The sequence below is a fragment of the Staurois parvus genome, unplaced genomic scaffold, assembly GCF_062004578.1.
Source record: "Staurois parvus isolate SC_StPar_1 unplaced genomic scaffold, SC_StPar_1.0 ptg000199l, whole genome shotgun sequence".
Classification (NCBI taxonomy): domain Eukaryota; kingdom Metazoa; phylum Chordata; class Amphibia; order Anura; family Ranidae; genus Staurois; species Staurois parvus.
The window spans coordinates 549,725-577,543 of NW_028317995.1; the positions used below are offsets into that span (position 1 = coordinate 549,725).

At 40.8% G+C, this 27,819-nt stretch overlaps 1 protein-coding gene and 1 long non-coding RNA gene across 4 annotated transcripts in view; one reads left to right on the forward strand and one right to left on the reverse strand.

Moving 5' to 3' along the window:
* LOC149461490 (uncharacterized) overlaps nucleotides 1-27,819 on the forward strand; it is a 94,451-nt gene that overhangs the window by 32,408 nt on the left and 34,224 nt on the right. For all 3 annotated transcript variants that reach the window (XR_016312833.1, XR_016312832.1, XR_016312834.1), the window contains exons 3-4: nucleotides 3,790-3,944; nucleotides 12,167-12,252. This is a non-coding gene — a long non-coding RNA (uncharacterized LOC149461490). The remainder of the gene's footprint in view (nucleotides 1-3,789; nucleotides 3,945-12,166; nucleotides 12,253-27,819) is intronic.
* The window catches only part of LOC149461491 (myosin-7), a 56,743-nt gene continuing 37,406 nt past the window's right edge, over nucleotides 8,483-27,819 (reverse strand). The window contains exons 18-39 of the mRNA XM_089678167.1: nucleotides 26,146-26,263; nucleotides 25,913-26,036; nucleotides 25,073-25,209; nucleotides 24,593-24,848; nucleotides 23,472-23,714; nucleotides 23,208-23,384; nucleotides 22,985-23,130; nucleotides 22,724-22,814; nucleotides 22,137-22,526; nucleotides 20,402-20,528; nucleotides 20,126-20,244; nucleotides 19,819-20,015; nucleotides 19,521-19,704; nucleotides 19,272-19,437; nucleotides 18,935-19,059; nucleotides 15,752-16,060; nucleotides 14,880-15,083; nucleotides 14,501-14,626; nucleotides 14,054-14,329; nucleotides 11,610-11,705; nucleotides 10,920-11,054; nucleotides 8,483-8,592 (exon numbers count right to left, since the gene is read on the reverse strand). Of these exons, the coding sequence (XP_089534293.1) occupies nucleotides 8,575-8,592; nucleotides 10,920-11,054; nucleotides 11,610-11,705; nucleotides 14,054-14,329; nucleotides 14,501-14,626; nucleotides 14,880-15,083; nucleotides 15,752-16,060; nucleotides 18,935-19,059; nucleotides 19,272-19,437; nucleotides 19,521-19,704; nucleotides 19,819-20,015; nucleotides 20,126-20,244; nucleotides 20,402-20,528; nucleotides 22,137-22,526; nucleotides 22,724-22,814; nucleotides 22,985-23,130; nucleotides 23,208-23,384; nucleotides 23,472-23,714; nucleotides 24,593-24,848; nucleotides 25,073-25,209; nucleotides 25,913-26,036; nucleotides 26,146-26,263 (3,764 nt within the window). The 3' untranslated portion in view covers nucleotides 8,483-8,574. The remainder of the gene's footprint in view (nucleotides 8,593-10,919; nucleotides 11,055-11,609; nucleotides 11,706-14,053; nucleotides 14,330-14,500; nucleotides 14,627-14,879; nucleotides 15,084-15,751; nucleotides 16,061-18,934; nucleotides 19,060-19,271; nucleotides 19,438-19,520; nucleotides 19,705-19,818; nucleotides 20,016-20,125; nucleotides 20,245-20,401; nucleotides 20,529-22,136; nucleotides 22,527-22,723; nucleotides 22,815-22,984; nucleotides 23,131-23,207; nucleotides 23,385-23,471; nucleotides 23,715-24,592; nucleotides 24,849-25,072; nucleotides 25,210-25,912; nucleotides 26,037-26,145; nucleotides 26,264-27,819) is intronic.

A 27,819-nucleotide genomic window follows, 5' to 3' on the forward strand; every position in this document is an offset into this window, starting at 1 on the left:
CTGAGAAGATGAGGTGCAGCAGATGAATTGCAGGATAAAAATGATAACTATGTGGCTACCAGGCCTTGACCCCTGAATAAGCATTCATATTTGACTTTAGCATACCTTTAGTGTAAAACAGTCCACTTACATAGTTTATTTTTTAAAAATGGCATAAAGATTTTGGAGAAAATATAGAACAGGTAATAAGTAAACCCATGTGAAAGGCCAATATAAATATAGTGCTTAGTAATTTGGGTTCTCTGTTCTGCACCTCAACTCCAAGAAAAGCCTCAGCCCCTCTGACACACCTGGCTGAATGAACGTTACTGCCAGCACTTGTGAGAACATAAGTGTAGATACCTTTAACTTGGTTGAAAATTAGTACCAAGAAATAGACACAAGACGTTTTAGTGGTAAATAAACTCAATATATTGGTATGAGTTAGAATAAATTGTGGTTTAACCATAAATGATCACACAGAAGTTCAGCCATTGTCTGCTAGACAGTATATTCACTATGCCAGCGTAACTTAGAATAGAGTTCTGTACCACTAGACTGGGACTGACTTATGAATCAGCAAAGTCAGCAATAAACAGTGCATATACAGTGCTGTGAAAAAGTATTTGCCCCTTCCTGATTTTTTTTATTCCTTGCATATTTTTCACACTTAAATAACTCAGATCATCAAACAAATTTTAATATTACACAAAGGTAACTCGGGCAAATATAAAATGCAGTTTTTAAATGATGATTTCATTTATTAAGGGAAAAAAAGCAGTCCAAACCTGCCTAGCCCCATGTGAAAAAGCAATTGTCCCTTAAACGTAATAACTGGTTGAGCCACCCTTGGCGGCAACAACTGCAACCAGGCGTTTGCGATAACTGACAATGAGTCTTTCACATTGCTGTGGAAGAATTTTGCCCCACTCTTCATTGCAGAATTGTTTTAATTCAGCCACATTGGAGGGTTTTCGAGCATTAACGGTCTATTTAAGGTCATGCCACAGTGAGCCATTCAGAGTTGCATTCGCCTTGGAACTCTCCCATGGATGCCATTTTTGCTCAGTCTCTTTCTAGAGGTATGGAGTTCTAGAGGATGGGAGAGGTTCTGCAGAAGTCCTGGAGGTGAGCATGGGAGGAGGTGATAAGGGGGCTAGAGAGTAAAATGCCTTTGGAGATTTCTTTTTACGTTGGGCTAGTGGAAGCCTGTGAAGGGATTGGCAGAGAGGGGCAGGTTGTGGACAAGGCTTCGAGAAGCTTGGAGGCAAAGAGGAGCAGAGAGATGGGTCTTAAATTATTCAAACAGGTGGGGTCCAGCGAGGGTTATTTAAGTATGGGGGTAACCAGTGCATGTTTGAGCAGGGAGGGAAAGGTGCCGGTGGAGAGGGAGAGGTTGGAGATGTGGGTTAGAGAGTTTAGGATAGAGCAGAAAGGAGGCTGCAATAATTGTGAGGAGACAGGGTCCAGGGGACAGGTGGTGAGGTGAGTCTTGGATTGGATTGAATGAGAGGGTTTTGATGAGAGTGGTGTAGTAGGTTTGTTTGGCAGCGTGGAGGCTGGAGTTGTATTTGAGAGGGGCAGATTTGTAAAGGATAAAGATTTGCAGGGATTTAGTTTTACACCATTCTCGCTCAAGAGCACAGCTGCATCTCTTAAGACTTCAGGTGTCATCTGTTTGTCAGGGTTGTAGCAGGTGAGGCCTGGTTCTGCTTGTAGAGAGAGGTGAAAGTATGTCCAGGGAGGATGATAGTAAGTTGTTGTAGACCAATGAGGCCAGATCAGGGCAGGATATGAGTGCAGTTTTATTGTAAAGGCACTCAGTAGCAGAGTGCAGAAGGGAAAGGCTGAGGTGGTGGAGATTTCTATGGGTAACTGTTTGCTGGTTGGAGGCATAGGAGGTAGGAGAAAGGGAGAGTGTGAAACTGATAAACCTGTGATCAAAGAGGTTAGAGAGGTTAGAGGGAGTGCAAAGGTGAGAGAATAAAAAGGTCGAGGGTGTTGCCATTAGTATGAGTGGTGGTTTGTGTCCATTGTGTTAGGTTTAAAAGAGGAGGTTAGGTTGAATAGTTAAGAAGCGGCTGAGGTTTTAACATTGACTGGAATTTTAAAGTCATTGAGGATGATGGCAGGTACCTTAGAGGAGAGAAAGTAGGGTAGCCATGCAGAGAAGTCATCAAGAAAGTGTGACACTGGACCAGGAGGCCGGTAAATTACTGCGATCCTCAGACAAAGAGGAGAAAAAAGACAAATATAGTGCAGAGGGATAGAGAGGGAGGTGTAGGAAGAACATGGAAAGTGGTTTGTGAGGAAAGAAGAAGTCCAACTCTGCCCCCTTTTCATCCACTGGCTCTGGGTGAGCGAGTCCAGAGGAGACCACTATGGGAGAGGGCAGTTGAGGAGACAGAGGCGAATTCCTGCCGCCAGGTTATGGTAGTGGCAAGTAGGTTGAGGGAGTGGGAGAGGAAGAGGTCATTGACAGAGGAAAGTTTGTTGGAAACTTAATGGGCGTTCCAGATGGCACATAAGAGGGGGAGGCTGGCTTGTGGAAGCAGGGGAATTGAGATAAGAGAGTGAGGGTTGCAGCTGCTGCCAGAGAAGGGAAATTGCTGGTTATGCGGGTGGGAGTTTGATGGTGGAGGGCCAGGGTTTGGGGCAATATCTCCACAAGTTAGTAGTAGTAAGAGGGTCAGGGAGGTAAGGTGGGAGCAGAATTTATACAAGGACAAATGCTGCAGTGATTTGAAAGTGGTGACCTAATGTGTGGGCTCAGAAAGAGAAGATGATAAATGCAGCAATATTGAGAGGACAGAACTGAGGGTGATATGTACAGGTTGTGAGGTGGGGAGGAGGGGTTAAGAAATGAGAGTTTGAGGAGAGAGGGCTTTATAGCAAAAAGGAACATTAGGAAGAGTATTTTGGAGGGTGAGGAGAAAAGAAAAAAAAATTGGAAGGCTGAGGGAAAGAGATAAGAGAGGAAAGACAACTTGCACACTACATGGAGTGGAGCACTAATGTTTGTACTTGCCTTTGTTGAAGCACCTTAGTTAATACATGAGCTGGTCAGAGACTATGGACATATTACAAGAGATAGCTAGAGACTGTAGACATGGTACAAGAGATGGTCAAAGACTGTGAAAATGGTGCAGGAGTTGGTGAAGACTTGGGACATACTTCAGGAAACAGTCATTAACTGGATACATAATACATGACACTGCTAGAAACCATCGCTATACCAAGGCAAAAAGGAAAAATATTAGTACCTGCCGCACCTACCTACCGCAAAAGTGGCAAAGGGACGCATGCGGCCCCCTGGTCACAGGTTGGGCACCAGGGATATACAGAAATACAAGTTGGTGTCATATACGTAAATGTCTTGAAGATATATATGCAGTTGACAATATGCAGGCCCAGGTAAAATATTGGTGCAGATGGGGGGGTAAGGTTCACTATAAGGCTAGAAAAAGAGAAAGAGTCAAGGAGCCCCCTTATTAAAGGAATAATGAAGAGTATACAGTAAAGAAGTTGCAGTGATGAATAAGATAGGTGGATGAAAAAGAAATGTCCTGGGCTGGAGGAGAGAAATAAAAGGTAGGGCAAAGGGGAGATTTTTCTTCTCTTATGTTCAGTCTAATCCCCATAACCTGGACAGAGAATGAGAGGAATTCTCCTCCACATTAATAAAATCCTGACACTCTGCTAGAAAATATGCCCTCATTAGAAAGAATTACCCTTCACTTCTTGTTCTGTCTGCTACCTATCAAATATACAGAAAGTTTAGAGATTTTCTCCCATTTTCTGTCTTCCCAGGAAGTGCAAGAAAGATGCCCTCATTTTGTGTGCAGACCCCGTGACATCCCCTTATCTCTGCACACTTGTATGTTGAAGCTATTTGCTGGATTCTATGTTCACAGCATCCCTCACTACACCCTGGACACACATTAGTATTCACATCCAGGACTCAGGTAAGATCAATCCATAGCACACTGATTAAAACTGTAGCATCATATAATGCTGATTGTACTATGTTGAGTATACTTTGTTTCTGTCTGTCATTCACATTGAGATATGAGAACTCATGCAGAGAAATAGTTTGCCATTTCCTAGTTATGAAGTTGCTGTATCTCTGTTTTACACTAAGCTGCAACAATACGAAGCATCTATATAGAAAATGACTGCTTCTACTTGCATGCAATATGCATAGATACATCTGTAGCACATGAGGTGTCAGGTGGAAGCTGTGTAGTTTCTAGTTTGGTGTGGGACTGTTTACTCAGCCTATGCTTTAAAGACATAAGGAATGCCACCTTTTAGATGATGCGACAGTTTTCATTATATGTGCAAAAAATCAATTTGGGAAGTTATGAAACACATCTATTATATCAAAGAAATGAATAGATAAATAGTGCTGTGCTACTCACTAAACCTAACCATAAAGCAAAAAGTAAACACCTGACAGAGCCCTTAACTAAGGTGATATATGTGCACATATGAACAAATCAATAAGTGAAACATCAACATATGTGCAAATAGACAATCTGAGTGATATATATTAAGGCATAAATAACAATAATAATAATGATTGAGATATATATATATTTATTAGACAAAGTACACAAAATAAAAAGGAAACGTTGAATAATAAACACCCGGCTGAGTCCTCAACCCAGTGACAGTCTGTAAATAAATGTCCATAAATGTAGTAAAAATCAAGATCTGTAATGCAGATAGGCCAAATGCGCTTTAATATCAACTCGAAATCCAACCAGCTCTCCTCTGTAAGCCTTTTTTACTGGCTCCTTCTCCAATTGCTCATCAGAAATCCATTTTCAAAAAAACATCAAAGGACATCTCATAGTGTAATATGTCCATGTTTAATGTATAAAGACCAGGTATAGAATTCTCAACTTTAAAATCAGGCCAGCAGACCCATACAAGCATTAGTAATAAAATACATAGGAACAGGTGTACCAAGATGGCAGCCGCCATCTGACCAGAAATGATGTCAGCACACTTCCTTCCAATAGCTATTGCCACAGAAGGTTTGAAGTTTGCACTGCGTTGAAGGAGCATTTTGACAGGGAAGGCCAGGATTTCCTGGATTGCATCATTACATGTGACGAAACCTGGGCACATCATTTCACTGTAGAATCAAAACGAGCATCAAAACAGTGGAAGCATGCAGACTCACCACCACCAAAAATTTTTTATAAAATTGCGTCTGCAGGTAAAGTGATGGCAAGTGTTTTCTGGGACAAATGTAGTGTTATTCAACGCTAATGACGAAGTGAAGCAGGCTGTCCTAGGATGGTTCAGGCTTACTGACAAATCTTTCCAAGCCGAAGCTTTCCAGGCATTAGTTAAACATAGCAGAGGAGTATGTCGAAAAATAAATGCAGTTTCCACTACTTGAAATTTGTTTTTTTATTATATAAACTCAAAAGTCCCGGTTTGACTTAAAATTCTTGATTTATTTGGAAACTGCTATATTTTTGATTGGCATTAATATTATTACATATTGTGTAAACTTTGCTTTAATGTAATCTAATGCTGTATGTGATAACTTGTTTTTGGATCTCGTTTGGAGATATCAAATTACCCCTTTCCTTTCATGCTAGAAATGAAAATTACATTGTAAGTCTTAATTGACAAAATCATTTTTCTCCACCCTTAAATACCTGCGCCTCAAGATACCTATCTAATCCCCAACAGTAACAATACAGGCTGATAGAGGCTTTTCACATTCCAAATAAATAAAACAAGCTTTGATTGGAGTTATGGTTTTGAAAAAAACAAAAATTCATGAAGGAATTAAAAAAAACAAATAACACATCCTGTACCACAACATATTTCTTAGCTGACAGTGTTGGGGTTGGGGCAGGAACAGTATGGCCCCCACTGACTTCCAATGATTTTAAAGTAGGGTGGGCATAGACACCCAATAATTACTGGTGCCTAATTATGAACAATATGCAGAAACATGTTATACTTAGAGGTCTAAACAGCCCTGTTAGAAAATATAGAAAGGATTTGATCTAGACTATCTAGACTGGAGCGCTTTAATTTAGCCAGAAGTGGCAATTTAAAAAGACAAGAGAACACAGTGCAATATGTTGGGTGAAAAGGGTTATGTAGTGGGTCAGGTTGCACAGTAATGTGATGTTTGGTCATGGTCACATTGTGATGCTAATTAAGTTAATTGTACTGGTCACATGGAATTAATCCCATAGATCCACATGAAAAGAAATTGCATTAAATCACATTACCCTGCAGTGAGTGGAATTAAATTGAAAAGAACAGCTGCACAGAGAAACACAAGAGCAGGAGGCCAAAGAAACATAAGACTGATCATAAACATTAGTTGTATCATTTCAAAAAATGAGTGCTAAAGGTGTAGGAGAATAAAAACATGGGAAGTGTATAACACACTTATCTGACAGACAGTATACAATTAATTACACCGTGACATGGAAAGGTAGTCAGAGCCAAACAGAAATGTTTCGTACTACAATAATTTATTGTTGGACACACCTATGTAGCTGGATCTGTGGCAGACTTGGCTAAATGTATACAGGTGCCCATTCACAATAGATAGCTGTCACCCATGATCATCTAAGGCCTATTGATGGAGTGACCAGCCAGGATACCAAAGCTTATCCAATTTGAATTCCACAGAATGTACTAGCCAGTACAAATTTCTAAATGCTCTTAGGCTTAGACCCTGCTGGCATGGTCAACTGCCCTCTAGAGTCAGTAAGCTCACATGATGCTGTGATTTTAGTAAGAACTGCATTATTTATTTGCATGTTGTCTTAGCCTTTAATTTTCTGTTCTATACACAAACAAGACCTGAAAAAGGACATATACAGGTTCCTGAACTTTGGGCTTACTCTGACTGCTTCACAACCCTTAGCACCCAGGAAATGTGCACTCATATCTTCAAATTACCTTCAGACCCCATATTTTTATAAATATTCCTTTATTAAAATAGAAGTAGGGCTTTTTTTCCCTATATATATTTACCTGGGTGGATGCAGCATCGGTCCAATGCTGCATCTGTCCCCTGCCAGCTTTATGAGTGAGAACTCACCACCGCTCGAAGAAGACAGCGGGACTGTCAGTCACCCCTCTCTGCTCAGCCCTCCAGCCCTCACTGGAGCTCTAGGCTGTGGAGGGGGAGGGAGCAGCTGGCTCAGGCTCTCAGGGCTTATAAAGAGGAGGTATTGATCATGCTTATAATACTTTGATGAAAACACGTATTATTAAGATGATGTGATTTTTTTTATCCCTCTATTCCAGGTAACATAATCTATTACAACCCCCTTTGCAGGGGGAAATAGGATAAAATCAGAAAGTAGTAATTGGCAAGATAAGCAGCTATGTCAGATGTGGCTTTAAAATTACTTGTATTCCTGTGTTTAGCACTTACAGTACTCCTGCCTTTACAGCAAGCAATTCTATTTGTTTAGCTCACAAGAAGACACTGGAGCACCCTATATGTGGCATAGATGTGCGCAGTGCAGTGGCTAAATAGTTAGCACTCCTGCCTGGCAGTACAAGGGATGTTGGTTCAAATCCCAACTACAGCACCACCTGCATGGAGTTTGCATGTTCTCCATGTGCCTGTGTGGGTTTCCTAAATTACCCCTAGTATGTGTATGAATGTGAGTTAGGGCCCTTAGATTGTACACCCCATGAGGGTTAGGGACTGATGTGAATGTACAATATATATGTAAAGCACTGCATAAATTGCCAGCACTATATAAGTACCTGTAATAAATAATACAGTGTAATAGTAAATTATAGATTCATCAATGACTTCACAGAGATGGCATCTGCATAACCCATTTGAGCATAGCTGGCCTAAAGTTAATGAATAAAGTGATCCTATTCCTGTATTCCTTATTTAATAGCAGATAAATTGATCTCATAAATCAAAAGAAGGCACACTTAAACAAGACTAATTAAATGTGACTAACTACAACTAGCCATACCATGACTTGGATAAATGAGAACCTTCACAGACATAAGACACCCTCATGTTTCTGCACATACCCATCTGTGGCCCTGGGGGTGTTTGCTTTGAAAGATGTGGCTTGATATCTCCCATCCAAACACCTCCCTGTTGGATATTTAGGCCACTCTTTATGTGAAGGATCTATAGGTAGCTGAAGTAAGTAAGGTTGGCAGGGAATGAGGTCAGACCTTGACTTTCTAACCAAATTTTTAAATTTGTTGATCTGATCCAACATTGTGCCCCTGAAAAAAAATAGTAAAAAATCAAGGAGAAGAGGTCAAAGGTGATAACTACCCTATAAATTTAGTCTGATAAAATTGTAGCCCAATCTTCTTTACAGGTCTGTTTCTGCATGAGTACACGCAGCTCTGAATTGTATTTACATCTTTCTTGCTGATCTTTTTCCCACGGTGGAACAATATTCAAAGAACATGAAGCAACAAGTATTGTGAATTTAAGTAATTAAGTAAATAAGTGAAGCAAAAGGCAGATTAAATTCTTTATTGTACATAAGGACAAGTCACAGAATACAGGGTCTTGGACTCTATATCATGTAGAAGTAGATTAGTGCATTAGTTTTACTCATTCAACGTTTTCTGTAAAGTAAAAAGAAAAAGCAAGATAAGTATATTCATCAGTGTTTCCTCTAAATACCTACTATCTTAATATATTTAAGGCTGAACTAAGTGTAAAATAAAAAAATACGAGCAGGCACGCTTTTTATTTCAGGAGAGACACGCAATATCTTCTGCAATAAAACAAACCTACTCGCCTATAGTGGTGTGAACCTCCTGCGCTTAAGCTACCAAATGAGTACAAATATTCGCAGAAAAGCTGCTAACATCTAATCATATACCAATGATCATATACATGCAATATAGAAAAACTGATGTAGCGCTACTCACATACACATTATTAACGTATTTTCATTGGTATAGTCAAAGAAATGAAGACTTAATTTGTAGTGACACAATGTGTAAATAATACCATGTGATAGGATCCTAATGTGGTCTATACCAAATAACTAAATCGTGCTGTGATCCTATTGGATCAACAAGTGAAAGAAAGGTGAAACAAGGGTTTTGGGTGCTCATGATTAGTGGTCTGCTTCCGTCAGGATAGCCCAGGTTGTTGCTCCTCGTGGGTCATTTTTGGATGGCCTGAGGGACGTGCCGATATTGGCACACACCCCATACCTTTACCTGGGGAGGAAGCCACCACCGTTGCGCATACCCCAGAGTGGGAGACCATTTGCGGAGAGAGGTCCGAGCAGCAGAGGAATCATATGCTTGGAGGATCTGATGCTGTGATCCCAAATATGCTTTGATCCTTACGGGTCGAAGTTATAAGATGAGAGGCCAATCTTGCCACTTTTGGATCTTGGTCGTGGTTACCCACAGTCACCATACACAGGCACGAGTGATTATTTGGTTTTGGATTAAGTGGTGCGGTTAGCACCGCTCTGGACTTTGGTTCACAGATTTGCCGTCTATTATTTCTTAGTGAGCGGTTCGCCGCAGAATTGAAATTGTGTCACACGGACTTTTTTCACTTTGCATGTTTTTTTCACTATTGTTTTTGTACTATTGTGTATTTTGTATATATATTTTTTTCCTTTGGAGTTGCAATTTTGTTGATAGTTGCACTACTGGATATATGATCAGTTAACTGAAATCGCATCTTTAATGCATGTTTGTTAGTCTTGCATGTTTATGCATCTATATCTTAAGTTGAGTCCACATTGATATAGACTCACCACTTTTAAGTCCCAGTTGGACTATTATCCACCGTCACTGTTTTATCCTGCTTAGGATATATTCACTTAGTTCATTTATTATATGGTCTCAGATTTTATGTAGATGTGCATTGTTTCACCTTTCTTTCACTTATTGATCCAATAGGACGATTTAGTTATTTGGTATAGACCACATTAGAAATCTACTTGCCTGCTCACAGTCTTCTTTCAAATGTACATTGAGCTTTGCATGCCTGTGTGCCGGGATGCCTGAACTCCTGTGAATATGCGGGAGTGACATCATCCCAGCCAATGAAGATGGCTAGAAGTCTGGCACCTGAAAGAAGCGAAGAAGATGCCAGCGTGGGACCTAGCAGGTTGTGGACTATTTAAGTAAGTATTGCGAACTTTAGTCTCACTTTGATTTGTCTATGTTGGTTTTGCTGCCTTTTTTCTGATGTGTCTTTCTAATCAATACTTGCACCTATAAAATTTTATACCAACTTCAATTATACAGTATGTTTATACACTTAGTGACATACAAGGTGTCTGTATTTCCCACAGTAACTATCCTGAACTCAGCTGCTGGTATTCCAAAGCAGGTTTAAATTGAAGTAATCGATATACTTTTTTTAAAGCTCAAATTAAGCTTTATATACTATTATTGGTATGCAGCCAGGCTGCATAAACCATAAAAATTGTGTTATTTTTAAAAATTTTTAACAGAACTATGTAAAATACCCAGTGCCAGCAGCATGCTAGAGAGTCAGATTGCTGTTCAACACAGAACACAGTTGTCTGACATACTCTTCTCTCAGTTCTCCAATGAGCAGCACTGCTTACTGGAGCACCAGGCGGGAAAGGCATGTTGGAATATCGGAGACCCAGACACTCTGAGCAGAAATCTGGCTCCCTAGCATGCAGATAACACAGGATAGTTCAACCCTTGCTGTAGAAAAGAGTATTTGTAAAATATGAAAAAAACTAATTATAAGTTATGCAGCCTGACATTGCAGTAATAACAAAGGAAGGGTTACTTGGGCTTTTACTGTGGGCAACACAGATATTTCCTATGTAATATAATAAGGCACATGTATTGTCTTCTGATGTACTGTTTTTGCATGATTCTCCCACCTTTCTCCTGCTCATTATTACTCTCAGCCCACATTGCCCCATGGGAGCACTAACCTTGGTGCTGACATCTCTGCTCTTGGCCCTCAGTTTGTTCACTTGAGACTCTGCAATATCTGCTCGCTCTTCAGCCTCATCCAGCTCATGCTGAACCTTACGGAACTTTGAAAGGTTTGTGTTGGATTGCTCCTCCTACAGATTTAAAAAAAAAATAAACATGATGTAACTGAAGTTACAAGGGCAAATGTAAAAATTTCTAAGGAGGACAAACCTAACAAAAATTATTGAGTTGAAATTGCTTGTACTGTATGCAATGTTAACATGTACATCTTACATCACCTTAAAAAGAAATTTGTAGCAGAACTGCTCTGCTTACGAAAGTAACCATGTGTGAAGTGCCTAACTGAATAAAAGCCTGTGTTTAAATCCCGCAAAACCAGTCTTCTCCTAATCTAATAAGTTCTATCATGCCCCAGCAGCAGATGAGGGAGAAGATGATTTTTTGTTAGGATGGCATTATAGAAAGCTCTAGTCAAGCACATTATACATGTGGCCAAAAGTTCTACAATAGTCCAGTTAGTATGACCTTACTGAATATAGAATGTTGTATCACCCAGTTATATGCGGTAAAACCTTTTTTTGAAAACATGCTAAATTATTTTTTTTAAAATAACTTTTGATGATTCCATGCACCTATTCCTTCATAATAATATGTGAAAGAAAAGCCAACTAAGCGAAGATACTTACAGCCTCCTCTGCCTGTCTCTTATATGCCTTCACTTTGAGCTGTAACTTGTCAACCAGGTCCTGAAGACGAGCTAAGTTCTTTCTATCCTCTTCAGTCTGGTAAAGGAAGAGAATTTAAAAGAGAATGGCGGTGAATGATACAGAAGAGACAAGAAGAAGCACAGGTACTGTCACTGATGTATTAAAAAACAGTTGTTAAAGTGCTATAAATACTTACAATAGCAGGGTCTAGCTGCAATTTTAATGGGGAATTTTAACCCATATTTTCCCACCTTTGCGTGTCCCAGAACCTTCTTTTGCATTTCCATTATATATCATTTGAGCAGGGAGAATGTGACCCCTCATGATAGTCACAGCATGTGTGCAGAGTCAGGAGCTTAAGAAAAGAGACCTTACCAATCACAGTACATATTTATCCCCAAGAGTTCTCCACCATATACCAAAATACCAAACTTAAGCAATTTGACTCTATAACACTTTGTGAGTTATTACTTCAACTTCTTTGTACAAGCATGAGAGCTTTTCATGATTGGAAACCCATGCTTTTGTCCCCACAGGAGAGTCTTTTTCTCTTCAGTCCTCATCTAATACATCAGCCGTCCAAGTGGTGTGAACTGGTTGTCTGTCTCTATGGGTGAACCAGGTAGGTAGTCTGTGCTTTTTCTGCAGTATATAAACGTCCTAATGTTTGCATCTTATCAACAAAGGTTTATATACACAAGGTATGGATGAAGGAAGATGTAGGAAAAAGTGTGCATTTTCGTTTGTAAATTTGGTCCAGTGTTAAAATCATTTAGGACATAGATACACTCTTTGAAAAAAAACTTGAACATGTTAACCACAAATAAAGACCCAATTCAATTAGGGAACTGCTGTGCTATCTAGTAATCAGTCAGGGAGCATAGGCATTATTAATTAGAGCACTGTGCAAGGGGAATATCAAAATACTACACTCTGTACGAGAGCAGCAGTCCAACTCTCCGGTGTGCTGTCAACCCAGGACAGCTTTAACCACTTGCCCTCCAGAGGATTTACCCCCCTTCCTGACCAGGCCTTTTTTTGCAATACGGCACTGTGTTACTTTAACTGACAATTGCATGGTCATGCAAGGCTGCACCCAAATGAAATTTACATCTTTTTTTCCCCACAAATAAAGCTTTCTTTTGGTGGTATTTGATCATCTGTGCGTTTTTTTATTTTTTGAGCTATAAACAAAAAAGACTGACAATTAAAAAAAAAAAACCTATATTTGTTTTACTTTTTGCTATTAAACATGTCTAGTAAAAAACTTTAAAACATCAAATTTCATCATAAATTTAGGACAAAATGTATTCTGCTACATGTCTTTGCTAAAAAAAAAATCCTAATACGTGTAAATTAATTGGTTTACGTGAAAGTTATAGCGTCTACAAATGGCGGTGTATATACTGGAATGTTTTTTGTATTTTTTTTTTTACTAGTAACAGCGGCGATCAGCGACTTATAGCGGGACTGCGGGACTGCAGCGGGCATTCTGACACTGAGGGGAACTGATTTAGTGTCACTGACATCCCCAGTGACACCAATACAGTGATCAGTGCTAATAAAAAGCACTGACAGTGTACTAATGTCACTGGGCAGGAAGGGGTTAAAATCTGGGGCCATCAAAAGGTTAACTGTGTGCTGTTTTACTATGTGGGCTGTGTGTGTGTTTCACTGTAAGTACACTGCTTTGTATGGCTCTGCTAAGCAGTCTGCAGGAGCTGAAAGGGGAGAGATCTGTGTTGTTTATACACAGGTCTCTCCCCCGTTGGTAATACTTGGCGATCACCCAGTCATTGACAGCCGAGGCCGTGAATGGGGGCCCAGAAATGCAAAATCACACATATATATATATATATATATATATTCACATGCTTTTGCGCACCTGTGCCGCCCTGTAGCAGTATTTCTGCTATAGGGCGTCATGGAACTGGTTAAGAGTTGTAAGCACACATCTGCCATATTCTCCACTTCAGTGACTGTAAATGATTCTAAGATGTTGGATAGTGGCATTGTCAGTCTGGGGGGAGTGGAGTGTTAGATGTACTAGCAGATTGAAATACACCAATAAATTGAAGCCAAACTTCAGCAAACACTTTATAAACAGTAACTGAATACATTTGTGTTCCCTTTTTGGATAAAGGTTTCACATGAAAAAATAAATACTGATCATTATAAGCACCCCTGTCTGTGTTAAATGGTTTGGCTCGTCCCTGTAACTGCAAAAGAGCTTGTTCTTTGAAAAACATCAGACATACTGGCTGGATCACCAGAATAAAATAGAAGAAATAAACCATAAAAAAGAATATAGCCATCACATCTAAGAGTTGGCGAGCTGCAATATAATAAATGTTTCCATTTGGGTTTAATACTGCTTTCACATTGAACATAATTATACTATACTTAGTGCACGTGTTCTGCACCTGGTAGGTGAGTTCTTTAATTCTCCTTTCATACTTCCTCACGCCCTTCACAGACTCTGCATTGCGTTTTTGTTCAGCCTCCAATTCATTGTCCAGTTCCCGAACTCGAGCCTCCAGTTTCTGCAGCTGCTTCTTACCACCTTTCATAGCAATTTGCTCAGCCTCATCTAGACGTTGCTGGAGATCTTTGATTGTTTGCTCCATGTTCTTCTTCATCCTTTCCAGGTGGGCACTTGTGTCCTGCTCTTTCTTCAGCTCTTCTGCCATCATAGCAGCCTGTAATGAAAAGATTTTATGTACAATATAATATATTGGTTTTTTAGCAAGTTTATGTTACAGCATGACCATGCTTACACCTAGATAACTTTACAGTAGTCTTATTGACTCTAAAGCGTATGTACATGCACATACACACGTGCACTCAACTACATTTTCCAAAGTACACACATCTGTAATAGCTTTCTTCGCCTTCTCTTCTGCATTACGGCACTCCTGCACTGCTTCCTCCACTTCTGTTTGCAGCTGAGACAAGTCAGATTCCATTTTCTTCTTCTGATTGATCAAACTGGTGTTCTGTGTCAAACAGTAAAGACATAATTAGACACTTGAAAGTAACATAGATAGCAGCACTGAAATGAGAAACTGCATTTTATAAATATCAGGAGAGCCACTGATCAAACTATTGTTAGGAAGACAAAAGGCATGGAGCACTCCATTTATAGAAACAACTGTGCATCTAAATATGGAACAAAAATACATTTATAGGTCATTGTATTCAAAGAAGTGACCCTTATTTTCAGCAAACGAACTACTGCAGCCACCTGACCTGTGAGTGGAGGAGTTGTACTCTTTCACTGGTCTCTATGAGTTCCTGTTCTGCAAGCTTTCGTGCTCTTTCAGTCTGTTCTGCCAGAGACCGCAGTTCCTCCAGCTCAGCCTGGAGTAATGTGTTTCTCCTCTCTACAATTGCAATGTTCTCCTTCAAGTCCTCACTGGCTCTTAATGCATCATCCAGTTGGATTTGAGTGTCCTGTAACATTACAAACATAAAAAAGCAATAGTTCAAACCTACCATTTCCATACAATAAAGTATATTAAGCTTCATTAGAATATAAAGCAGGGACCTTCTGAAACCTGTAGGTATCTTTCAATGTCCTAGAGTACCTCGTCACCCACAAAACCCACTGTGCTCTGATAAGCAGTTGACAGTTTTCTTGGTATATCTATTGGATAATATCTATCACATTTTATTACTAATAGTGAGGTGAAAACAATTGGCCAACCAACAACATTCCTGCTCAAAGATGGTATTTACATAGCACATCACAGGTTTTTGGTGCCCCGAGCAAGCACTAAATGCCTGGTTTACTTTCAGGTTGCAGCCTTTTACATTATATTGTACTAACATAATTTATAACATTTTATCTCATAACATTATTTCATCTTTTTACTACTGATAATTGGTTTCAAATATTACTTAATATGAAAATATTAGAGAAAGGATAAAAACTGGCAGAGGATAAGGTATATAATCAGAAATCAATATAATTATATATGCAGTAAATATTTAATTTTCATACTAATTTTAAAAAACACATATTTGACTATTATTGATGATAGTATTTATTTCCATTTCCATTAGTGTAAGGTGAAGAGTTTAGGTATCCACCTGATAAAACCATAGGCTTTTCTTATTACCTTTAGGTAGCTTTGGAGACTCTTTACTTGTTTTTGAGCTTCAACTGCCTGACGATTAGCCTGGCTTAGCTGGACCTCCATCTCATTTAAATCTCCTTCCATCTTCTTCTTGATCCTTAAGGCCTCATTACGGCTCCTGGTTTCAGCCTCTAGTGATGTCTGTAGTGATTCCATCACTCTTTGGTGGTTTCTTTTGGCCTGCTCCAGTTCTTCATCTTTTTCAGCCAACTTGCGCTCAAAGTCTGCCTTGACTTGGTGCAGCTCCAACTGGGCATGTAGAATCTTACCTTCCTCATGTTCAAGGGAGGCCTGTAAAGGATTTCAAGAGACTATAGCTAATCGAACAAAGCAGTGCTACAAAAACAATAGCATGTAGGTGATATACTATTGAAATATATCCAATAAAGCTGGACTTAAAAATTACTTAAATTGAACAGCTGATTGCTTTGTACCCATTTTAATCTTTCAGAAATTTTGCTAGTAAACTAAGAGATTTAAAGTGGTTGTAAACCTTAGACATGAAATATGAACAATGCATATCGTTCTATAGTGTGTGCTTGTCTCAATCCAGAGCACAAGCGTAATTTCTCTCTGCTGCTTCGTTCCTTAGCTATAAGCATGAGTTACTTCTGACAATTTTTCCTGACTCCAAGAAAAAAATGGTGACAGGGGAGGGCACAGTCTGTGATCAACAGCCTCAGCTCTGTTCATGTGTGATGTGTGTCTCTTCCCTCCAATCAGCTCTCAGAGCTCTCTTCACTGATCTAACTTCATTCCCAGCCCCCCCACCCCCCGCTTTTCAGAGCTAGGAGATCCTGTGTAAAATCTTCACTTTGACTGGGTTTAAGGGAAAGACGGCTGTAGATAGACATGTACAACTTATTTAGGAGGATTTGTTTCATCTCTGTGTATCATCTGAGGCCAGCCACTTCACTGGGTATATGTAAGGGTTTACAACCACTTTAACCGCCTCCCGCCCACCATATAGTCCAATGACAGACGCAAGGTGGTTCTCTCGTTCTGGGAGGACGTCATATGACGTCCTCCCATTCTAACCGCGCATGCGTGGCTCCGGGAGCACGCAGCACGGCGATCGGCAGTGCGCTGTGTCCCTAGGACACAGCGGATCACCAATCCATGGAAAGAGCCGAAGATGTCAGCTCGGTCATGTGATCAGCTGTGTCCAATCACAGCTGATCACATGTAAACAGGGAAATGCCGGTTATCAGCATTTCTCTCCTCACGAGCTGTCACGCTGACAGCTCGTGGGGAGAGGAAAGCCGGTAATCTGCTTTCCGCGGAGGGGACATGTGCACTGATCATCCGGGCACTGATGATCAGTGTGCCCTGATGAGCAATCTAGCCCCAGCAGTGCCATCTGTCAGTGTCCATCAGTGCCAGCTCTCAGTGCTCATCCTTGTCACCTGCCAGTGCCCATCAGTGCACATCAATGCCACATATCAGTGCCCATCTGAGCTGCCTTTCAGTGTCACCCATCAGTGCCAGTCAGTGCCACCTATCAATGCCAGTCAGTGCTACCTATCAGTGCCAGTCAGTGACGCCTATCAGTGTGCATCAGTGCCGCCTATCAGTGCCCGTCAGTGCTGCCTATCAGTACCCATCATTGCTCATCAGTGTGCCCTGATGAGCAATGTAGCCCCAGCAGTGCCATCTGTCAGTGTCCATCAGTGCCAGCTCTCAGTACTCATCCATGTCACCTGCCAGTGCCCATCAGTGCCACATCAATGCCACATTTCAGTGCCTACTAGTGCACATCAATGCTACATATCAGTGCCCATCTGAGCTGCCTTTCAGTGTCACCCATCAGTGCCAGTCAGTGCCACCTATCAATGCCAGTCAGTGCCACCTATCAGTGCTACCAATCAGTGCCACCTATCAGTGCCAGTCAGTGACGCCTATCAGTGTGCATCAGTGCATTCTATCAGTGCCCGTCAGTGCTGCCTATCAGTGCCACCTAACAGTGCCAGTCAGTGCCGCCTATCAGTGCCATATGAGTGCTGCCTTTCAGTGCCCATCAGTGATGCCTGTAAATGCCCATCGGTGCCACCTACCTGTGCCTCCTCATCAGTGCCCATCAGTGCCACCTATCAGTGTCCAGCAGTGCAGCCTATCAGTGCCCATCAGTGCAGCCTCATTAGCGCACATCAGTGAAGGAGAAAAATCACTTATTTACAAAATTTTATAACAAAAACTAAGAAAAAACGTTTTTTTTTTCAAACTTTTCTGTGGTTTTTGCTTTGTTTAAGAAAAAATAAAAAACCCAGAGGTGATTAAATACCACCAAAATAAAGCTCCATCTGTCACAAAAAAATGATAAAAATTTCATATGGGTACAGTGTTGCATGACCGCGCAATTGTCATTCAAAGTATGACAGCGCTGAAAGCTGGAAGTTGGCCTGGGCAGGAAGGGGGTATAAGTGCCCTGTAGGCTAGTGGTTAAAGGATAAGTTTATTTTTGGGAACATTACATGTTCCACCCGTTTTTAGAGTGGAACATGTAACATGTTCTCAATGCTGCAGCCACCGCCCGATCCCCCCCTCCCTGTGACAGCAGTACAGGGAGAAGTTCCCCGTACAGGCTCTAACTTTTTGAATAGAGCACGGCTACGTCATTCATTCACAGAGTCTCAACAGCCATAGCAGCTGTCAGCTTGTAGTTTTCAATGAACTACCACGGTGCTGTGGAATGCCATGGTAGTTCATTGATTCTTCTTGTCAGTATAACTGCTTGCCCATACATCCCGTACAGGCAAGCAGATATAATGACAGATCTGCAGGAGAGCTGCATGGCACCAGTGATCTGCTGATCGCTGGTGTAATAGTTTATGGCTCCTGCAACCAAAAATAATAAATGCAAATTTTTTTTTACCTGCAAAAAAACCCCAATTATTATATACTGCCTTTATCATTTAGTGAGATGTTGTAAAACTAAAAAAAAAGGAAAGAGACTGCAGGCACCGTCTGTCCCAAGGGGAACTATAGTGATCAGCTGAAAAAATCCATCCCAATCAATGGATTTTACCCCAGGTAGGTCCAAGTAGGGTATATTGGCCGCAGAGGAGCCACACATATATAAACATTCCCTGACCCAACTGTGAAGGCTAACATTCTCTAAAGTCTGCAGCCATCTTTAGTAAAGAGGGTTCAGTTGTGTCAGCTCACCTCAGCTTCCTCTAGTGCAGACTGTATCTCCATCTTCTCCTGTTCCAGTTGCTTCCGTATCTTCTCCAGCTCATGAATGCTCTTTCCACTCTCTCCTAGCTGTTCTGTGAGGTCTGAGATTTCCTCTATGTTTATACAAAATAAAAACATTCCTAATCAGTGCCTTGATAGCCCAAATGTTCAGCATAATGTATGATACTAGCAATGTTCTCCTAATGTGGAACATATATGGATTTCTTTCTTAGTTTTGACTGAATACTAATTAATATCGAATATACCATAAGCTGGAAATTCTGCTGTTTACATTATGATATGCATACTATTCATATTTTCTCACCCTGAAGATTTTTATTCTCTCTTTTGAAAGTCTCCAAATGTTCCAAAGATTCCTCATAGGCATTCTTCAACTTAAATAGTTCAGTACTCAGGGACCGTGCATCTTTCTGGGATGACTCCAGTTCTGTCTGGGATTCCTCAAATTTCTGCTTCCACTCAGCTAGAACCTGAGAACAGAATTATATTGAGTATTAATTCAGTCTGTGTGGTTGTTACAAAGAATTTGCTACAATATTCCGCCTATGAGTACCTTGTCAAAATTCCTTTGCTTCTTGTCCAGTGCAGCAGCTGCAGCATTTGACCTTTCCAAATCAACCATCAGATCCTCAATTTCATTTTGCAAACGGTGTTTAGTTTTTTCCAGAGAGGAACACTTGGCATTAACAGCTTCTACACCTTCTTCTGCTTCCTGCAACCTCTGTGCCAGTTTCTTCCTGAAAAATGTCAGGAGCGATATAATAAATTATACAGCAAAGGTTTATATATAACTCAAATGTTTCTTCAGGAATATCAGTTTCTGTAAATGCAATTAATTATGGCAATCTTACTTTGCTTCCTCCAGTTCTTCGGTCCTTTGGATGGCATCTGTCTCATACTTTGTTCTCCACTGAGCTACCTCTGAGTTGGCTTTAGACAGAGCTCTTTGAAGCTCTGCCTTAGCCTCTTGTTCTTCTTCAAACTGTTCCCGTAGGAGATCACTGTCGTGACGGGCAGACTGCAGGGCATGTGCTAGGGCATTTTTGGCCTGATGGTAAATTAGGCAGATTGGGTTAAACTTATAAAGATTTCACAATTTAGTGAAAAGTTAGTATTGTGCCTCTATACGCTATTTTTTTTAATTTTGATCACATGTACCTTGGTCTCTTCTTCCAGCTGCCTCTTGAGATCTTCCAACTGCTGGGTGTAAGTCTGCTTGCCACGAGTCATCTGTGACACAAGTGACTCCTTTTCATCAAGTCTACGTGATAGCTCACCTGTAAAAATTATTATATTGATTTTAAGAATTATTATGCTCATTGTCAGAGTCTCAGAAATGTGCAATAATAAGAATAGTGAAAACTTCCCATTTGTTCTAAAGTGGTAAATTATTAAGAAGTAATAGCATTTCCAGGTAAGGAACAAAGATAATACCATTTTCAGTCTGCAGTTTGGCACGCAGGGTGGACAGCTCATTAACAGTTCTTTGGTTCTCCTCAGCCTTAGTCCGATGCTCACTGACTTGGTCTTCTAAGGTACGGCATAACTTCTCTAAGTTAGCCTGCCAACAGAAACTTAATTTTGAAACATAAAAATTGAAGGTAGAGCTACAAAAAGAAAACAATTAGCATATATAAAATAGCTGCAAAACCCTTACTTGTTGAACTTACTGCATCTGCAGTAGTGAACATTTTTATAACTATAAAGTGTTATAGTGCCTTATAGCATCTCTCTGTCAATAGAAAAATAACTGCATGTTGGCATGCTGGTATAGAAGAAATTCAGCCACATCTTTTTTTGCAACAATTTAGCCAAATCTAGGCTCCCTAAAAAATGCAGACCAGGAAAGGCAGAAAATTATTATTTTCATACTTCTATAATTCAAAAGAGAAGTATGGCAAAAGCTTTTTGGACATACTCCCGAGGATCACAGGAGTGCACTTATGTTTGCTCTCCTCTGACACAGAATCAGCTGATAGCAATCTATTGCCCACTATAAGGTATAAACTATAACTATGAGCACTTGAAGGGCAGAGCTGATCTCAGTTACTATGCTCTGATCTGAGCAGATCAAAAACTATGATCAGCGGTCATGTGAACACTCTCTCGGAACTGGAGCCAACATGAAACAGCTGCAGCACCACACTAGTGCTCTAGGATAGAGGTGAATATGTGTGTTTGTTTTTTATTAACCCCAAACTTATCCTTTAGGGCTCGTTCACACTAGGCTGTTTTGCCAACGCTTGCCAAACTCCCCTATAGCGTTTGGCAAGCGTTGGTCCGGTGTTTGCGGAGCGTTTTTAACGCTCGGCAAACGCTCCGCAAACGCCGCATGCGCGGTTTAGCGGCAGTTGCTAGGCGTTTGCCGAGCGTTAATAACGCCCCACAAACGCCTATAATGCATTTGAGTGGTGTTACCGCTCCGCAACCGCGTCGCAACCGCACCGCAAACGCCGGCCGGGCGTTTGCGGAGCGGCACCATAGACGAGAATAGGAGGCTTCAAAGCCTCCTGACTCGACCAGAGGCGTCCGTTTTGCCGCGACGCGACGCAAACGCTCCTGTTAGAACAGCACCATGTGCTGTAATGTGCAGAGTTGGCAGAGGCGTTTGGGAAGCGGTAAAAACGCTTCCCAAACGCCTCTCTGCCGCCTGCACACAAGGCTAGTGTGAACGTAGCCTTAAAGTATTAATGCAAAAGCCAGTAAACTAGCATTTTTCCATCAATATGCAGCTGCACACCATGCAGTGACTACATCTTCATAAACTAGTATTGATTTATTTGACTCTGAATGAGTGTAAATTAGGGCTGATTTACTAAAGGCAGATAGACTGTTCACCTTGCAAGAAAATGTTTACTTTGCACAGGAATGTTCCCTTAGCCTAGTGATTGTGTTGAAAATTCCCAAATCGCATGCAAGAAAAATAAAATAAGAAGTATTTTTGCTTGCACATTACTGGATGGTGGAAGTCAGCAGAGGTCCACCTCATCTTTTAAGCCAAGGAAAAATTCCCTTGAAATATGCAAATTTACTTGGAAGCTAAGAAGTCTATTAGCCTTTAATAAATTATCTCTTTCTTGTTGAATATCCTGGTGGGTTAAGTGACAACTTGAATTCAGACTACTATGACTATGCGTCACATAGGAGAGCTTCTTAGATGATTTCTCACCCTTGCTTTTACCAACTGCTCCATGTTGGATGCTACATCATCGAGTTCCAGTTTAATTTCACTCTTTTCTTTTTCCAGTTTCTGTTTGACTCTCTGTAGATTGTCTATCTGCTCACTGAGCTCTGCCACGGAATCGGAATGTTTCTTCCGTAGAGTAGCAGCAATGGCCTCCGATTGCAGAGTGGACTCTTCCAAATCCCTCCGCAGTTTAAGGAACTCAGCCTCCCTCTTCTTGTTGAGCTCCAGTTGTACTGTAGTGGCTCCCCCAGCTTCTTCTAAACGCTCACTGATCTCTTCCAGCTCTCTTGATAGATCAGAGCGAAGCTTTTCTATCTTTGCTCGAGCTGTTCTTTCTGCTTCCAATTCCTCCTCCAATTCCTCAATACGGGCCTTAATGAAATAAGTTTAAATATTAAATATTTTACCTCAACATGTTGATGATCAGATACATTAAAATTAATGTAGTATTCTTACACAACATTACCAGATTAAAACAGAAAACTTTCAAAACAAAGGTAAAAATGTTTTATTGATCTAATTTGTCCCCCCCCCCAAGCTGATGCTAATATCAGAATCACTATACATACCTGAAGCTCTTTCATCTTCTTCTGGAGCTGAGTACATACATTCTGTTCATCCTCAATTCTTGTATTAAGTTGGCTGATTTCAAAATCTTTTCTGTAATATGTTAAAAAACAAACATATAAGTCCTATTCAGAACACAAGAGTGCAGTTATAGTTTAATATATATCTGCATCACTGTAATCATAGAGGGATCCTTGTTCCAAAACAATCCAGTGAATATTGTAGATCATTTTTATTATTTTACACCATATTTAATCACTTACTTCTTCAGTTTTTCTTCCAGTTGCTGCTTGTCATTTTCCAGATCCATCAGACTTTCCTGACTCAATTTCAGATCTCCTTCAAGTTTCCTTTTTACCCTTTCCAGGTCCATTCGTATTTTCTTCTCCTGCTCTAATGATCCTTCCAGCTGTATAGACCACAAAAAGATTTAGAACATTTCCAGATAAATATATTCCTTAATATCATTCTGCGTGTGTCACTTACATCATCAACCTGTTGCTCTAGTTTTGCTTTGGCTTTAGTCAACACGTTGACTTTGTCCTCTTCAGCCTGAAGGTCATCCAGTGTTTGCTGGTGAGCCTCCTGCAGAGCCTTTTTCTCTTTTGTTAATTTTGCAATAATCTCATCCAAGCCAGCCAGCTCCTCAGTGAGATTCTTGACCTGTAAAAATAGCAAAAAATTCAGTACATAAAAACATGCTAAAGGATACAAGATGAAAAAAAAAATGACCATATAAAATGAGTTCACCTTGTTCTCTGTGGCATGTTTCTCCTTTTCCACTTTGGCTAGTGTCAGCTCCAAATCATCAATATCCTTTTTCAGCTCAGAACATTCATCTTCTAGTTTCCGCTTCTTTGCTGTCAATTCTGCATTCATCTCCTCCTCATCTTCTAGACGTTCCGTCTGTTCCTTCAGCTTTGCTTCTAGTTGGATTTTGTTTTTGATCAGTTGTTCACACCTCTCCTCAGCATCTGCTAGGTTATCTTGTTCCTGAGGTTTTTTTAAAATGAAAATCTTTATAAATCCACTCCTTCCTGGGGTTCCAGTTCTCTAAAGTTAATGTCAGGGAACATCGCGATGCATGGGTCTACACAGGCGTAGGTGTCTGCCAAGACGTGTAGGTGGCAGGGCACTAGGACCCAGGCGCACCCGTCGTCTTGACAGTACTAGGCAGGCACTAGGACCTAGGCTGCGCCTGTCAGGTGCAGGGCGGGCTATTTAAGCCAGCTCTGCACAAACACTTGTTGCCGAATGGTCTTTGTATGCTGTTACCTGTGTTGTGAGTATCTTGATCTGGATTGTTTGACCTTGCTGCCTTCTCCTGTCCTGACCCTTGGCCTGCCTGACTCTGCTCCTGGATGTTCCCCTTTAAATCTGATCTTTTGGTATTGACCCTGCGTGTGACCCGACTATCCTTTGCCTACCGTTTTGTACCTCACCGACCCGCTAGTTACCGACCCGGCCTGTATGACTCTGATTTAGCTCATACATCCATCCCGCAGGGATCACTAGGCTCCCTCACATCAGACTCTTAGCCCCCTGGAGCTCCTTTCAGACTCCTCTACCTCTGTTGGAGATACCTAGCAGCTGCGACCTGGTACCGGAGCGCTCCAAGTCCAACCCTACCATCAGGGGCCCTGGTGAACAAGTGCTCTGGTGCTTAGACTCCGCACTCTGGGGAGGCTCTGCCAGGGGATTGATAGAGGTGCTGTCAGGCGGTCCATTACAGTTAAATTTATTTGTGATGACCTTTATCATTGCTTTATTAACCTTCGCTGTAAAATATGTTATAGGAGATTAAAAATATAGACCTATTTTAAATAGATTCACCTGCTTTAGTATAGCAAGAAGTTAAATTGTGTACTCACAGCTTGCACTTGAAGCTGAAGATCATTCTTTTCCTGCAGTAAAGAGACCATCTTTTCTTCAAGATCTTTGCGACGTGCCTCCGACTTCTCCAGAGCTTCTTTCAGCTTCTGGAACTCTTCTTTCATGCTCTGCATCTCTTTCTCTGTTTCTGCACTCTTAAGCAGGGGCTTGATCTTGAAGTAAAGTTTCATCCATGGCCAGTTTTTGACTCCCATGAATGCTCGAATGTTCCACTGGATCACCAAGAGGGCATCTCTGGCAAAAATTAAAGCAGCAATTCACAAATGTTTTGTTTAAAACTTTGTGATTTCTTCATTTTGTAAAACCTTATCTCATGAGGCTAGCCATAATTGCTATTCATGCATACATTTCTTTGTGTCTCTTGGGAGGTAGAGTACCGCAAAAAAAACATGGATTCAGCACATGATTTATAAAGTATACATTAATAAATCATAAACCTATGTGAAAAGATACCATACCTGCGCTCCAAAATCTTCTTAAATTCTATTCTGGATAAGACACCTCTGGACTGGGCCTGGATACGGGTGATAATTCTAGAAAGTCTTTCATCTCTCATCTCTTCAAGTTGACCCAACAATCCAGCCTTGAAAAAAACCTGAAAAAATAATGCTTTAAAGTGAACCCACACCCAGACAGTGCACAATAAAGTATATACAGTACATACTCTGAATAAGGAGATAAAACATTTAAAAAAAATTCCCCATCCAGCTCTGTAGCAATATGCAATGTGGAGAATTAATCTCTGAGTTTCTCAATAGGGATACTGAAATCTCAGCTATTTTGACAGCCTGCCAGCTTTCTAATGTAAACACACAGCAGGGGCCTCTAAGCTGTTAAGTCCGATACACACATACTGAAAGTTAGCTGGTTCAGCAGGAAATGGACGACATTTGGTAGATGTACACTGTTGTCTAATGACTGGCTTCTGTTGAACAAACTTGCTGGAAAACCAGATCCCTGCACCACACATTGTTGTGTTGATGTGGGGATCTGTCAGTTTTTTTCATTCAACTGGTTGAATGAAAAAAAAAAACTGAACTATACACCCAGCTTTAGAAAATGACTGACAATTGCCTTTAGAGTCTGTGTTGTCATCTTAAAAAGAATATTACAAAAGCAGTTAGAGAGGTTGACCAGGGCTTTTAAAACGCTTAATGCTTGTATATGTAAATACTTTCACGTCCATTGTCTGGCCACAGGTGCATTTAAAATGTATTACTATAAGACTTTGTCAAAGGTTTTCAGCCTATTGTGCATTTTTCTGGCTTATGACAAAATTGTAAGCGTACATGCATTACCTTGGTGTGTCCGAATTTATACTGAGTATGATCAATCTCCAATGAGGCCAGAAGCTTCTCAGCCCCTTTCCTGCTGTCTATAAACTGTCCTTCTGGGATAGCTGCAGGGTTTAGGATTCGGTAGCTGGTAAACAAGGGAGGACAAAGAAAAAACATATAGCAAAGAAATTACATTATATTACTATTTTATCACTGCATCCAACACACGGCATACATCTTTATCTCACACCTACCGCTGCCTGAAGTCTCCATACAGGATGCGATTGGGGAATCCCTTTCTGCAAATTCTGATACCTTCCAGCACACCATTACAACGTAGCTGATGCATCACTAAACGGTTATCCATCACCCCTGTGAAGAAAAGATACATTTATAAATGCTTAGGCTTGCATATACTGTATATTCATACCTTAGAACAGGGATTCATGTATGTTAGAAATACATTTTTTATTATGTGATCATTAACAGCTGAGGCATGGCTAAGCAGTGAAAAACGTCAGAAAAAAAAGATAAATTAATAAATTGAATTGATTAATGACAAGAGCTACATAACCTACAGGTGAAACTTGAAAAATTAGAATATCGTGCAAAAGTTCATTTATTTCAGTAATGCAACTTAAAAGGTGAAACTAATATATGAGATAGACTCATTACATGCAAAGCAAGATAGTTCAAGCCGTGATTTGTCATAATTGTGATGATTATGGCTTACAGCTCATGAAAACCCCAAATCCACAATCTCAGAAAATTAGAATTTTACATGCAATCAATAAAACAAGGATTGTACATAGAACAATATCGGACCTCTGAAAAGTATAAGCATGCATATGTACTCAGTACTTGGTTTGGGCCCCTTTTGCAGCAATTACTGCCTCAATGCGGCGTGGCATGGAAGCTATCAGCCTGTGGCACTGCTGAGGTGTTAAGGAAGACCAGGATGCTTCAATAGCGGCCTTCAGCTCTTCTGCATTGTTCGGTCTCATGTCTCTCATCTTTCTCTTGGCAATGCCCCACAGATTCTCTATGGGGTTCAGGTCAGGCGAGTTTGCTGGCCAATCAAGCACAGTAATCCCACGGTCATTGAACCAGGTTTTGGTGCTTTTGGCAGTGTGGGCAGGTTCCAAGTCCTGCTGGAAAATGAAGTCAGCATCCCCATAAAGCTAATCTGCGGCAGGAAGCATGAAGTGCTCCAAAATCTCCTGGTAGACGGCTGCGTTGACCCTGGCCTTAATGAAGCACAGTGGACCAACACCAGCAGATGACATGGCTCCCCAAATAAACACAGACTGTGGAAACTTCACACTGGACAAGCATCTTGCAGTGTGTGCCTCTCCATTCTTCCTCCATACTTTGGGTCCTTGGTTTCCAAATGAGATGCAAAAGTTGCTCTCATCAGAAAAGAGGACTTTGGACCACTGAGCAACAGACCAGGTCTGTTTTTCTTTAGCCCAGGTAAAACGCTTCTGACGTTGTTTGTTGTTCAGGAGTGGGTTGACAAGAGGAATACGACATTTGAAGCCCATGTCCAGGATCCGTCTGTGTGTGCTGGCTCTTGATGCACTGACTCCAGCCTCAGTCCACTCCTTGTGAAAGTCCCCAACACTTTTGAATGGCCTTTTCCTGACAATCCTCTCCAGGCTGCGGTCATCCCTGCTGCTTGTGCCCCTTTTTCTTCCACACTTTTCCCTTCCACACAACTTTCTATTAATGTGCTTTGATACAGCACTGTGGGAACATCCAACTTCTTTTGCAATTACCTTTTGAGGCTTTCCCTCCTTATGGAGGGTGTCAATGATGGTTTTCTGCACAACTGTCAGGTCAGCAGTCTTTCTCATGATTGTGATTCCTACTAAACCAGACTGAGAGACCATTAAAAGGCTCAGGAACCCTTTGCAGGTGTTATGGCT